This window comes from Bufo bufo, chromosome 4 (genome assembly GCF_905171765.1).
Source record: "Bufo bufo chromosome 4, aBufBuf1.1, whole genome shotgun sequence".
Classification (NCBI taxonomy): Eukaryota; Metazoa; Chordata; class Amphibia; order Anura; family Bufonidae; genus Bufo; species Bufo bufo.
This window is the reverse complement of record NC_053392.1, coordinates 539,844,550-539,859,691: the sequence shown is the minus strand read 5'-3', so window position 1 is coordinate 539,859,691 and position 15,142 is coordinate 539,844,550. Positions and strand designations below refer to the sequence as shown.

The 15,142-nt window shown below is 45.4% G+C and overlaps 1 protein-coding gene across 1 annotated transcript in view; it reads right to left on the bottom strand.

Moving 5' to 3' along the window:
- LOC120999086 (serine palmitoyltransferase 3-like) overlaps window positions 1-12,941 on the bottom strand; it is a 117,421-nt gene extending 104,480 nt beyond the window's left edge. Inside the window, exon 1 of the mRNA XM_040429958.1 lies at window positions 12,568-12,941. Coding sequence (XP_040285892.1) covers window positions 12,568-12,594 — 27 coding nt within the window. The 5' untranslated portion in view covers window positions 12,595-12,941. The remainder of the gene's footprint in view (window positions 1-12,567) is intronic.
- Window positions 12,942-15,142: the final 2,201 nt, after the last annotated feature.

Genomic DNA, 15,142 nt, shown 5'->3' with positions numbered 1-15,142 from the left:
CTGAAGTCCCCCTTCTCCCGTTCAGAACTTCTGCAGCTGCGCAGTTTTGAATCTGGTGGGGTCCACGAGCAGCACCTCTTTATAAATTACAATAGGTTGCTGTGCCCTCAGCGCAATACTCTCTAGTTGGCGGCGTACTAGCCGGCTTTTTTTTCCTAGCCCTGCGGTCCTTCACATTAGAGATGGCCTTGCGGTTTGCCCGGCGGTCGTTTCTTTGCGCGTTCGCGGTTCGCCGAACATAAAAACCTATGGCGATGTCCGCCGGCGCCATATTCTTTTGCATTGCGCCGAACTTTGACCCATGACACATCCATCAAGTGGGACAGGACAGCCAATTGAGATGTTTCAGCACATGGACACACCCCCACCCAAAGAACCCGATCTGGCAGCCATTTTACATTCTGTGTTTTGCCAGTGTAAGAAGAGGTTGCTTTTTGGAGCAGGGACAGACTGTTAGGGACACCAAACACTAGTTAATAGGGCCACAAAAGTCCTTTTAAGGACTGGTATAGGTGTGCTATCGATAGGTGTGATATACTGAGGGGTGTGATATACCTCTACTTTCTAACATAGAAAGTATATTATAGTGCATTTGTATTGTAGCAAAAATCAAAAGGTAAAGCATAGAGGTCAGATCAATATATATCTGCGCTCTGGATCATCTGGGGTATATGCAAAAATTCTGCAAGAATAATCCTAAAACATAACATTTAATAGTTAATGCTGATAAAATCCTAATTAGTGTGTGCAAGAAAACTGTATACAGGGATAAGCATGGAGGCAAACCGCTAGATAGAGTGGTCCATGGTCACCCCAGCAACAGAAACAAAATAATTAAAGTGCACGGCGGCACTATGGTGGTAACCAGTGTGTCCTACCGGTACCCAGGGAAGGTCGTCAGGTGCTCCACCATACGATATTGTAGCAGTTGTTCATCCTGTATGGATGGTCGGATGAATAACAGGGTAGGAGAAAATTCAGATCAGACAATGCATGTAGGGTCCCTAGGGTGATCCCTATAGCTGTCTAAACACCAACCCTAATGCTATAGATATGGTAGCAGCCTGACCACAGGGCACTCGTCCTTGAAAGGACGACCCCGTCCGGAACCTGTCCCTGTTCTAGAATACTATATGTCCCTAAATATGCATAGGCAAATCCCTACATGCACGTTTCGCTGCCAGGACATGGGGCAGTTCATCAGGGGAGATGATATGGTGTCAGGCAAGTCAAACCTGGATAAAGTGATCAAGCCTGCAGACCAAAATGACACGATCAGTCATATGGTCCTGAGGTGCACGAAGATGTTCGGCCCCTGCGTGGGCTACCTCATCGGTAGGAGGTTTAAGGAAAGATGCAGTATACAGATGTAAGTAACTGCATATGGGACGCCAACTGACCTGGTGTGCCCTCCTTGTTTAAATACAGCTCGTTTCCCGCTGCTGCCGTCGGTAATTGAGGCCAATGAACGCGCTTACCTGCCTGCACGTAAGCACGGCGCATGCGCTCATCACAAAATGGAAACGAGGCCTGCAACGCACAGAGAGTGCCTGATACAGAACGCACTCCTGCGCATGCGCAAACTCACGTTGGTATCGCGAGATCGCGGACGCTGTGCAAAACAGCAGAAGAGATAAGAAGCAATTCAGATATCGATTGCTCCTAAATATTCAGCAAAATACAATCGATCGGACAATCGGGAGTACAGCTGAATATTGTGAACCACAATGGGTTCTAATTTATAGATATTTTTGGCCATTTATCCTATGTAGGATAGGTACAGCTCAGGGATAGAGAGACAATCGGAAAAGCAGGTAGAAACAGGTGATCATTGAAAGTAATATTTAATATTGGTATTTCGTGCAGGGTCTTGGTCGCTGTTGATTATTGACCCAGAAACTGAATGTACAGAATTATGATACTTGGGTAAAGGCCAAAAGATGTTCACACTCAAAATAGGTGCACAGAATGTAAAACCGATGTCAGGAAGGTGACAGTTAATACAAAAAAGGTACATAGATCATTACTAACGGTGATGAGCCAGCATGTATTCTTTCTACAAGAAGCAACTATAATTCAGCTGCTCATTTAGGCCATTTGGTGCGACAGTCTTCAAAAGAAATATCCACCGTGACTCTCGTTGTAAAAGAATCTTGTCCCAATCACCCCCTCGTTTGGGGGGACTAACAGCTTCAATACCCATGACTCTAATGGCTTTGGGATTGCCTTGGTGTAAATCGCAGACATGGCGGGCCACTGGGGTATCACGGCTCTTAGCAATATCCAGGAGATGTTCTCCTATGCGTCTGCGCAGTTCGCGCTTTGTCTTACCAATGTATTCTTTTTGGCAAATACATGTAATTTTATATATTACACCAGTAGTTCTACATGAGATGAAATCTTTAATGTCAAAACTACGTTGGAGATTGGTACTGTAGAAGGTTTCACCTTGGTCAATATTGCTACAGGCCACGCAACCACGCAACCAAGGCTACAAGAAACCCAGAAACCAAGATGGCCGCCAGCACATGTCAAACGAAGGAGAACAGCAAGAAGGTAAGACCATGACACCCACCGCCAAACAGACGGCTGACCTAGTATTCTGTGAAATCTTTAGGTTACACGGGGTTCCGGATGATGTGGTGTCTGACCGAGGAGTGCAATTCACCTCTAAATTCTGGAAAGACTTCTGCCTAGCCCTTGGGATCACGGTAAACCTGTCCTCCGCTTTCCATCCCCAGTCTAATGGGCAGACAGAGAGAACAAACCAGACCCTCGAGCAGTACCTACGTTGTTTCATCACTCATTTGCAGGATGACTGGTTGGACCACCTTCCTACAGCCGAGTTTTCCTACAATAATGCGGAACACAGTTCCACCCATTACAGTCCTTTCTACGCCAACACTGGCCTGCATCCAGCTTTCATCCCACGCCTGCCCATCACCTCCACGCTTCCAGCTGTGGCCGAACGCGTGGCCGAACGGCTGGCAAATTTACAAGAGGCACAAGAGAACATTTCCAATAATCTCCTTGAGGCTCAGAGACGCTTTAAGCAGGTGACAGACAAACGTCGTAGACCCGCTCCGGACTTTCAGATAGGAGATCAAGTGTGGCTCTCCACAAGAAACCTAAGACTGAAGGTACCTGCTCAGAAATTGGGCCAAAAATACTTGGGGCCTTTCCGGATCTCTGGCCGGATTAATGAAGTCACCTTCCGGCTGGACCTCCCACATTCCATCAGGGTGCACCCAGTCTTTTATTGCTCCCTTCTCAAGCCGTTTGTAGAGAACACCTTCCCTGGCCGCCATCCCCCCCCCCCCACCAGTAAGGGTACAAGGCGAAGAGGAGTACATTGTCTCAAAGATCCTTGACTCCAGACTCCACCGGGGCAAAATCCAATACTTGATTTCCTGGAAAGGTTATCCTCCAGAAGACAACTCCTGGGAACCGGAGGAGAATATTAATGCCCCCAGACTTGTCAGAGAGTTCCATCTGAGTCACCCAGATAAGCCTTCCCCTGCGGTGCTCGGAGGTCACCTTGGAAGGGGGGGAGTACAGTCAGGACTCGAACCTGTGGCCAGTCATGTCCCAGGCGGTAGCTCTACCCACTAGGCTACCATCTCTCCTTGGACTGTTCTCTAGCTAACTTCTAACTACCTCTCTTGTCCTTGCCTTGACCTGCTGATTATTCCAATCTCTTGCACCTGATACTTCCCTATAAAACCCAGCCCTTGAACCCAGCCCTTTGCTGGTTATTGTGCCTCCAAGCCTGTAGCAAGCTTCCTCTCTGCTCCTCCACCGCTATTGCTGATTAACCATCGTTGCCAACCCGGACCGTTTTGACCTCGCTGAATTGCCGCCTGCATTGACTCACTGCTTACCACCGACCACGTCTCCGTCTACTCCTGCCGTTATCTCGCTGCCATCTCTGCTACCGACCCGGACTGATCGACCACGCTACCTGCCTCCTGCTTCTGTGGGCCTCTGCCACTGGACTCCATACTTCCAGCTCGGGTGTCCTCAGACTCAGGTGAGCCTCAATTGACACTACTTTATAACAGTGACAGCCCAACGCGCTGGAACTCCACCTTGTATATGCTTGATAGGCTGCTCCAGCAGCAATGTGCCGTTAATGACTACCTGTATGAACTCTGCAGCAGGACAGGTTCTGGGAGCTTGGTTTCTTTTCACTGCACCAGTGGCTGCTCATGCGTGACGCATGCAGGCTTCAGCGGCCAATTGATGTGATCACCAAACTGGTCAGTCGCAGCCAGGGCACCATCAGTGACCTTATGCCTTCTTTTTGGAGCATGCATTGTGTCGTGTCATTGATCAAGCCGTCGAGGAGCAGGAGCTGGAAGATGAGGAAGTCGCAATGCTGAATGAATTCCTAGGGGGGCTACTCCATCTGAGACAAGTCAGCAGGAGTCTGAAGAGGAGTCAGAGGAGGATGGTGGCTGGGGGAGGAGGAGCAAAAAGGCTTTGAGGGGACTTTAAACTTTTTGGAGATCCCTGGTGTTGTCCGTGGCTGGGGGGAGGAGACCGAGGACGACATTCTCCTGGGCGATGAGCAGGAGCCAGGGCGCTCCACCGTTTCCAATTTAGTGCAAATGGGGGTCTTCATGCTCCAGTGTTTGAAGAGGGACCCCCATATAAAAAGCATAAAGGGCAATGACCAGTACTTTGTTGCAACATACTTGGACCCCGGTACACAAAATGCCAGACATGTTACCAGCATCACAGAGGTCTGGCAGAATGCAGCATTTCCAGGTCTTGCTGCGAAAGATGCTGCATTCTGCTGTTGCGGGCACTGGCAGAGGAATTTCACAGCAAAACAGATGGGGGTACCAATCCTACTGCGCCTGCAAGAAGAGGGCGGTTTGAAGATGTGTTGGTCACTTCGTATATGAGATCATTCTTGCAGCCAACCCATCGACAGCCTCCCTCCGGATCCACCCTTAGGGAACGCCTAGACTGACAGGTGTCTGACTACATCGGGTTAACGGCCGATGTGGATGCTCTGAGAAGTGAGGAACCCCTGGGCTACTGGATGTTCAGGCTTGACCTGTGGCCAGAGCTGGCACAATTTGCCATGGAACTCTTGGCTTGCCCCTCGTCGAGTGTCCTGTCCGAAAGGATGTTCAGCGCAGCAGGGGGGATCGTGACCGATAAGCGCACTCGCCTAGCTCACGACAGTGTGGACTACCTCACATTTCTAAAAATGAATGAGGCATGGATCTAGGGAGGAATTCAATACCTGTGATGACCAGGTGTAATTGAATTTCCTCATGCCAACCCACACATATCCACCAGTACCCAGAACAAAGAATGGTTCTTGTCTTATGTATATACAGCGGCATAAAAGCCTGTACATCCAGCCACATCATCACAAGTTCTTTTCTGTCAGGTGAATGCCTAATTTTTGGGGCCTCTCCTGGCCTACGGTAAAAATGTTATCCAGTGACCGCCTAATGTACCTCCAGCCACATCATCACAAGTTCTTTTTTGTCAGGTGAATGCCTAATTTTTGGGGCCTGTACTCCCGTGGCCTAAAATAAAAATTTTCTAGGCTTCAGCAGGGCAAATTTTTGAGAGTTTCTCTTTAAGACACATAAAAATGACTCCTGATTAAAATGCATATTTTTGGTGGGAATTTTTGCCAATGATTCCCCTCTGGTATGTCACTGTCATTGTTGTGGGACTATTTGTGCACTTCTAGTAAGTATTTGGTGGCTGCAAATATGATCTGAAGGTTTTTTGTCTTATGTATATACAGCGGCATAGTTTTAGCTTACAAATACTGATGCAAGATTGTGACCAAAATACAGTACAACAGTATGAAAGTGGCCTTCAATGCAATAAATCTACAGTTTTAGTTAGGATTCTGGCAACCTCTTATGATCCTTAGTAACTACTGTACATATTACCACTTTCTCAGTAGTAGCAGTGCAGGCTAAACTATGTGGGCTGAGCCATTGTCCTTCCTTTATACATTACCCCACAGCTGACAATAACTGCACATAGGTTACATAAGTATGAAGAGGTTGATGTTATAATTACAGTGTAATGCTATACTTAAAGGGATTGTCCAATCTAGAAATTTATAGCCTATCCATAGAATAGGCCTTAAATGTTTGATAGATGCAGGTCCTATCTCTGAGATTTGGTCTGATCTCAAGAATGGGGCCTACTTGTGCGCTACTAGGAATGGACAGAAGGCTGCCCATGCATGGCTCTATGTATTCACTGGTGTCGTCGCAATTCATGCGACTCCTTCTTCTTTGTGTGGTGCCAAATCAATTAGAAGAAATAAGTATGTGTACAGCATACTGCTTTATAATGAGACCAGACACTAGGTGGTTTCATGAAAGCATCTTCTCATCCTCTTTTTGCCATGGTAGAAGAGGGGCGAGAGACCCTTTTATTCACAGTACATTCACTTAAATAGCAGACATGACATCACAAAAGGGGTGTTCCTTAAGAAGAGGCTATTGGCTCCTTAACCTGATAGGAGTGGTTTCAGAATCCCCTCTTCCCCCTCCCTCATTGACCTTCTCATACATATGGTTTGCAGCCATCTAGTGGACAGAAATGTGTACTACAGAATATTCTCATTATATATTCATAAAATAATAAATCCTTCTCTCACACTGGTATGGAGCTTAGTCGGCTCCTCTCTATTCGTGCCGGCATGTAATGAGACCCTGTTCTTGAAAATCAGAGTGGATCTCGAGAGGTAGATATACTGTGGATATAATATATATATTTTTATATATATATATATATATACACACTGCTCACTCAAAATTAAAGTGGAAAAACACACTACAGGCTGATCCAACTTTGATGTAATGTCCTTAAAACAAGTCAAAATGAGGCTCAGTAGTGTGTGTGGCCTCCACGTGCCTGTATGACCTCCCTACAACGCCTGTGCATGCTCCTGATGAGGTGGCGGATGGTCTCCTGAGGGATCTCCTCCCAGACCTGGACTAAAGCATCTGCCAACTCCTGGACAGTCTGTGGTGCAACGTGACGTTGGTGGATAGAGCGAGACATGATGTCCCAGATGTGCTCAATTAGATTCAGGTCTGGGGAACGGGCGGGCCAGTCCATAGCATCAATGCCTTCGTCTTGCAGGAACTGCTGACACACTCCAGCCACATGAGGTCTAGCATTGTCTTGCATTAGGAGGAACCCAGGGCCAACCGCACCACCATATTGTCTCACAAGGGGTCTGAGGATCTCATCTCGGTACCTAATGGCAGTCAGGCTACCTCTGGCGAGCACATGGAGGGCTGTGCGGCCCTCCAAAGAAATGCCACCCCACACCATTACTGACCCAATGCCAAACCGTGGTATAGTAAGGACCAGCACTCGCTTCAGTAATAATTTCAAATAGATTTAATGGTCACATACAAATGATAAGTGACGCGTGCGTTTCGGCTACTGTGAGCCTTTGTCAAAACATGCCAAACCGGTCATGCTGGAGGATGTTGCAGGCAGCAGAATGTTCTCCACGGCATCTCCAGACTCTGTCACGTCTGTCACATGTGCTCAGTGTGAACCTGCTTTCATCTGTGAAGAGCACAGGGCGCCAGTGGCGAATTTGCCAATCTTGGTGTTCTCTGGCAAATGCCAAACGTCCTGCACGGTGTTGGGCTGTAAGCACAACCCCCACCTGTGGACGTCGGGCCCTCATATCACCCTCATGGAGTCTGTTTCTGACCGTTTGAGCAGACACATGCACATTTGTGGCCTGCTGGAGGTCATTTTGCATGGCTCTGGCAGTGCTCCTCCTGTTCCTCCTTGCACAAAGGCGGAGGTAGCGGTCCTGCTGCTGGGTTGTTGCCCTCCTACGGCCTCCTCCACGTCTCCTGATGTACTGGCCTGTCTCCTGGTAGCGCCTCCATGCTCTGGACACTACGCTGACAGACACAGCAAACCTTCTTGCCACAGCTCGCATTGATGTGCCATCCTGGATAAGATGCACTACCTGAGCCACTTGTGTGGGTTGTAGACTCCGTCTCATGCTACCAGTAGAGTAAAAGCACCACCAGCATTCAAAAGTGACCAAAACATCAGCCAGGAAGCATAGGAACTGAGAAGTGGTCTGTGGTGACCACCCTTTATTGGGGGTGTCTTTCTAATTGCCTATAATTTCCACCTGTTGTCTATCCCATTTGCACAACAGCATGTGAAATTGATTGTCACTCAGTGTTGCTTCCTAAGTGGACAGTTTGATTTCACAGAAGTGTGATTGACTTGGAGTTACATTGTGTTGTTTAAGCGTTCCCTTTATTTTTTTGAGCAGTGTATATATATATATATATATACAGTTGCAAGAAAAAGTATGTGAACCCTTTGGAATGATATGGATTTCTGCACAAATTGGTCATAAAATGTGATCTGATCTTCATCTAAGTCACAACAATAGACAATCACAGTCTGCTTAAACTAATAACACACAAAGAATTAAATGTTACCATGTTTTTATTGAACACACCATGTAAACATTCACAGTGCAGGTGGAAAAAGTATGTGAACCCTTGGATTTAATAACTGGTTGAACCTCCTTTGGCAGCAATAACTTCAACCAAACGTTTCCTGTAGTTGCAGATCAGACGTGCACAATGGTCAGGAGTAATTCTTGACCATTCCTCTTTACAGAACTGTTTCAGTTCAGCAATATTCTTGGGATGTCTGGTGTGAATCGCTTTCTTGAGGTCATGCCACAGCATCTCAATCGGGTTGAGGTCAGGACTCTGACTGGGCCACTCCAGAAGGCGTATTTTCTTCTGTTTAAGCCATTCTGTTGTTGATTTACTTCTATGTTTGGGTCGTTGTCCTGTTGCAACACCCATCTTGTGTTGAGCTTCAGCTGGTGGACAGATGGCCTTAAGTTCTCCTGCAAAATGTCTTGATAAACTTGGGAATTCATTTTTCTTTCGATGATGGCAATCCGTCCAGGCACTGACACAGCAAAGCAGCCCCAAACCATGATGCCCCCACCACCATACTTCACAGTTGGGATGAGGTTTTGATGTTGGTGTGCTGTGCCTCTTTTTCTCCACACATAGTGTTGTGTGTTTCTTCCAAACAACTCAACTTTGCTTTCATCTGTCCACAGAATATTTTGCCAGTACTGCTGTGGAACATCCAGGTGCTCTTGTGCAAACTGTAAACATGAAGCAATGTTTTTTTTGGACAGCAGTGGCTTCCTCTGTGGTATCCTCCCATGAAATCCATTCTTGTTTACTGTTTTACGTATTGTAGATTCGCTAACAGGGATGTTAGCATATGCCAGAGACTTTTGTAAGTCTTTAGCTGACACTCTAGCATTCTTCTTCACCTCATTGAGCAGTCTGCACTGTGCTCTTGGAGTCATCTTTACAGGACGGCCACTCCTAGGGAGAGTAGCAGCAGTGCTGAACTTTCTCCATTTATAGACAATTTGTCTTACCGTGGACTGTTGAACAGCAAGGCTTTTGGAGATACTTTTATAACCCTTTCCAGCTTTATGCAAGTCAACAATTCTTAATTGTAGGTCTTCTGAGAGCTCTTTTGTGCGAGGCATCATTCACATCAGGCAATGCTTCTTGTGAAAAGCAAACCCTGAACTGGTGTGTTTTTTTTTATAGGGCAGGGAAGCTGTAACCAACACCTCCAATCTCATCTCATTGATTGGACTCCAGTTGGCTGACACCTCACTCCAATTAGCTCTTGGAGATGTCATTAGTCTAGGGGTTCACATACTTTTTCCACCTGCACTGTGAATGTTTACATGGTGTGTTCAATAAAAACATGGTAACATTTAATTCTTTGTGTGTTATTAGTTTAAGCAGACTGTGATTGTCTATTGTTGTGACTTAGATGAAGATCAGATCCCATTTTGTGACCAATTTGTGCAGAAATCTATATCATTCCAACGGGTTCACATACTTTTTCTTACAACTGTATATACACTGTGTGTATATATATATATATATATATATATAAAATGCCTCATCTACTAATGTGTTATTTCAGTCAAGTCAATTCCAGCACTTCTTAGTAGTAGTATAAAAAACACTTGTTTTATTTGATAAGTTAAAAAGTTTTTGTTACATCATAGGAAGCCCATGCGGCAGCAGCATACACATTGCAGACAGGTTTGTGTGTCCTTACACATACCTATAAGTAAGCACCCACACCTGTCTATGAAGAAGTGCCAGACTTGTACGACACATGGGACAAAATGTACAGTTTTTTTGAGTAATTTGCCCAAAAAGCATAGATTACATGTTTTATGCATTTTTTTCTAACTTTTTATTCCTCTTCCAACAAGGGGGTATGGCTTCATGAGAATGGGGTGTGCTTAAATGCGCCTCTAGGAACAATTTTCGCTTTTATTTTTGGAGTAGAACTAAGCCAGCTCATAGGAGGTGTAAACTTAGACTACAAAGTCCAAAGTTGTGGCAGATTTATTTCACATATGCGGCATGAACTCTAGTAGTCTGTTTTGGCAGAGGAATTTACCATATCCAGCATAGCTGGATACTGCCTAGCACAACTGGATCTCCATTGATTCTAATGGGGAGCCAACCGCTTTCTGGCATAAATGCCATCTTTCTAGGGCCTCAAGCAAAGTTACTGTATGTCTGGGGGGCTCTGTTACACTGCTAATTGCTTCCCAGTAGTCCTGCGAAACTTTTCCCCATCACATTGCTAATATTGGTAACCCCCAAATTGTCCCCCCACACAGTATGACACCCTCTTATGTGCCTCATACACAGTAAAATACCCATTTCTGTGCCCCTCACACAGCATGACACCCTCTTATGTGCCCCTCACACAGCATGACACCCTCTTAAGTGCCCCCACACAGTATGACACTCTCTTATGTGCCTCTTCCACAGCAAAATGACCCTTTATGTTCCCCTTACACAGTATAACACCATCTTATTTACCCTGCACACTGTATGACACACTCCGCACACAGTATGACACCCTCTTATGTGCTTCTCACACAGTACAATGCTCTGTTATATGCCCCTCAGACAGTAGTATACCGTCCTATGTGCCTCATACACAGCAAAATGCCCCTTTTTGTGCCCCTCACACTGTACAACACCCTCTTATGTGCCTCTCACATAATGCCCACTTATGTGCTTCCAGCACTGAATAATACCCCCTATGCGCCTCCAACAAGATATGGTGCCCCTTTAGTATCCCCAAAATGAATACTCATGTCTTTATGATGAATAGAGCAGATCTCTCACTACAGATCTGCTCCAGTCTGTCTGGAGGCTAGGAGTAGCAGGCGCTATGACCTCACTTCATTGCGCCTTTCGGCACCCCACCGTGAGTTATAGGGTAAATAGTGGAGCAGTGAGCTTCATAATTGCATTCCGCTGTATCTGCGTCCTGACCTCTGGGTCCGCACACAATTGGGTGGTCTGCATAGTGGCCAAATCTGCCCCCGTTGGGGCCTAAGGGTTACTGCACACGATGCGGATTATGTGCAGCTTTCCCATGCAGATTAATACAATACCAGCAACGTGAATGAGATTTGCCAAATTTCATGTACACTCATTTTTAACATGTGCAAATTGACTTGCCAGGTAGATGTTAAAATCTGCAGCATGTCAATTGTTTGTGTAATTCCACAACTTGTATACAGTGGTTTTCCACATATACTCCAAATGGGTTGTTATCAAAAGCAGAAAATCTTCACCAAAATGAACAATAAAACTGCACAAAAATGAAATAAACAGTGCAGATTTATGTGCTTTTTAATGCGATTTTGGTGCAGATTTTCTTCATACAAATACACGACGTGTGCAGTTGGCCAAAAGGGTAGCTGCGCACAAAAGACTTTTTCATACAGCTGTAATTATAGCTCCCATTTTCTCCATGGGTTTCGGTTCAGCAGGAAAAAACAAAACAATCAAATAGATGTTCCCATATCTGTTCATTTTGCAAAGTAATGGGGGGAACATAGGCCGCTATTCCAGTATATAAAAAGCCTGCATATACAGTATGCATAAAGATACATAAGACACAACTTTTGTCGAAGGGAAAAATGATTTAGTGCTCCATAACAGAGGAGAAGAAGTGTTATGTTGGGGAAGGCAGCTGTGCTGTATGAATTTCCCTCCCTCTGTGGACTGTGTAGCAGACACATGAGGTCCACATGCAGCCTCCGGGAGTCCCCAGGCTGCCAGCTGGACTGACTGTAAACCGAATAGTATTAATAGCATCTATTCATTGCATATACCAGAGTACGCAACGAGCAATATTAAGAAAAGGAAGTAACTGGGTATTCAACATGTAGTATTATTCCTATATAAAAGACATATGTACAGTATAGTACACACTGGACAATAAAACATTCACACTACATCATACCTAATCACTACAGAAGATACCTGGAGATGATTCAAAATTGCTGCAAAACACTAAAGTATAAATAAGAATTTCATCAATTCCCATATCAGTGCAAACGACACACTTTTTTTGTAGCATTCCTACCCTTCATTCAAACATGGCATAAAACAACGGTAGAATTTGTTCAGATACAGGTCTTACCTTTACTACTTGATCTGCCCTGGCCATCCTCGTACTCTCTGCTTGTCAGTCTGAGTATTGTGCTAGACTTTGGACATTGTCCCCTTTGCTTTATATATCGTTACTAGTCTCAAGACTTGTCAAAACTGTTTCCACTAGTGGTGAGCCTGCAACTGCCAACTGCAGTCTAACAAATCAGCATTCAGAATGTGTGCCTGGGCTGTGCACTAACTGGCACTGCTATTAACAAATATTAGTGTGGCACAGTGCCCGGTCATAAGGAAGTGCAACTCTGGAACTGGTAGAAAGACTGGTATTCAGCACTTGTCCATACATAAAACACATAAAAAACATGTGTGCATAAAAAACTGTTCACACAAAAACTTTACATAATCATTACACACATATATGTGATGCCATGGCTGTAGACAAATACCTGCATTTATACTCATTGGGAGGTAATAAATGAAGGCATTGTGGTACACACCCTTACTTTTGTGGTTAGTTGATGTGAACAAAATCCATTGGCTCGGTTCCCGTAGACTGTATACAACTAGCCTTATGTAAGCTTACAGACTCTTTGTCAACTTTTGTTCTTGCGCTTCTTGTTCTTTTGTTTTAGTGTGTTTTGCAGGTTGTGGTATTTGGCTTCCTATCTGGGTGACCACAAATTGGAACATCTAGAAATGTTATCTCCTGTACAATACTTTGTTAACTCCCAGACTGCCAAACCAGTAGGTTTTAAAAAGGACCTAAACAGCGGCGTAGCTAGAAATGACTGGGCCCCACAACAAATTTTTGAATAGGGCCCCCCTCCCCCAGTAATTTTTTTGCAACCCCTTCCTTTCATGCCGCCCCCATTCCGGTGGCTAGTAAAGATCGCGCTCTCAGACCAGGCCTGGCAGCTGTTCCATCCGTTTTCTGCACTGTCTATACTGTCACTGTATATAATTTCATTGTGTAATACTGTTGAGGGGGCCCTGACCAAATCTTTTAGTCCTCCTTCTGGGTCAGGGCCCCAAAGCAGCCGCTTCCCCTGCTTCCCCTATAGCTACGCCCCTGGACCGAAACCTTTAAAAAAAAAAAAACACACATGAAGGATCAGAAGCATGTTTCGAAGCGCACTTCGACTTCACCTCTGCCCACCTGCCTGAGCATGTGGTGTATGGATTCCATATCTTTTCTATAGATCCATGAGGCTGGTTTCAGGTGGCCGTGTGCCGTCTGTGAAACATGATCTCTCTGATGGCTAGATTTATAGGGGTAGATTTATCAAAACAGATGTAAAGGAAAACTGGCTCAGTTGCCCATAGCAACCAATCAGATTCCATCTTTCATTTTTCACAGCTCCTTTGGAAAATGAAAGGTGGAATCTGATTGGTTGCCATGGGAAACTAAGCCAGTTTTCTTTTACACCAATTTGATAAATCTTCCCCATAGACTGCAATAGTACTGAAAACTGCCACAGGGATCTCAAGTCTCCCGGACCGTTCAGGGAGTCTCCTGCTATTAGATAGCGGCTCCCTGACGCCCCCGCATGTGAGACAATATATCCCGGAAAGGTTTACTGATAGCAGAGCAGAGAGATAAGAGAAGTGACAGGACACAGAGTTTAGACTACAGGTTGAATTAACCCTTTAGGGTCAAATTGGCTTCTCAAGGAGATATATATGTTAAAGGCATCCCTTCTGCTGTCTTATTCAGTAGCTATATAACTATTGAGAGAGATGTATTTTTTTTTAAAACATTTACACATTTAACCCTCCATTTTAATTATATTATTTACCCCAGTGTTAAATTCACACCCCCTGGATGCTTGTTTTTTTCCTACAGTGGGGTAGATAATTACACACAGGGTTTTAAAGAATAAACTTCCTGACTCAGACCAAGAGCCGACTCAGCGAGTCAGCAAGTGAATGGAAGCATCCGCGCATGCGCATTGCGCAACCTAAGCTTCGGTTCACTTGCTTCCTGTCAGCTCAGCGAATGAACCGAAGATTCGATTCATGAATCGGTTCACTTGAATGAACTGATTCAATTGAACTGATTCATGTGAAAGATCCGAATTTCCCATCTCTAGTTTACTCGCAGTAAACCTTTCCGGCAACCTGTAGGTGTGACCCCTTCTCGGCGTGTGCGCACTGTGCAAGAAGAAGCCGATGCCAGCAGTCCGCAACGGCTCATCAGGCTGAGCCTGTGCGCGGCGCGGGATCTCAAAGCAGGGGGAGGAAGAGGGAGGGAGAGGCGGCACTGAGAAGTAGAAGGTGGCGCTGGGCACGAACGGCGATGCGTGCGGCCGGGCACCATGCATCCACAGACCTCCCCTGCTTGGGCACCTTAATTTAGTGATTGACAGGTTAGAAAAACCTGTTTTTCCGCAGAATAAAGCCACAAATAGCTTTTATAAGGCCACCTTAGAAATCAGAATGCTACCCTGGACATGAGCATATGTTTAGCTCACAGGGCTTATAGGTGGTGACAGAATCCCTTTAATCATATACATAAATATGATAATTTGGGGCAGGGTAATGAGCCCAGTCCTCCATACCATAGAGCAAAGTGTGCAGATACTGCATATGTTTGGAAAATGTAATAA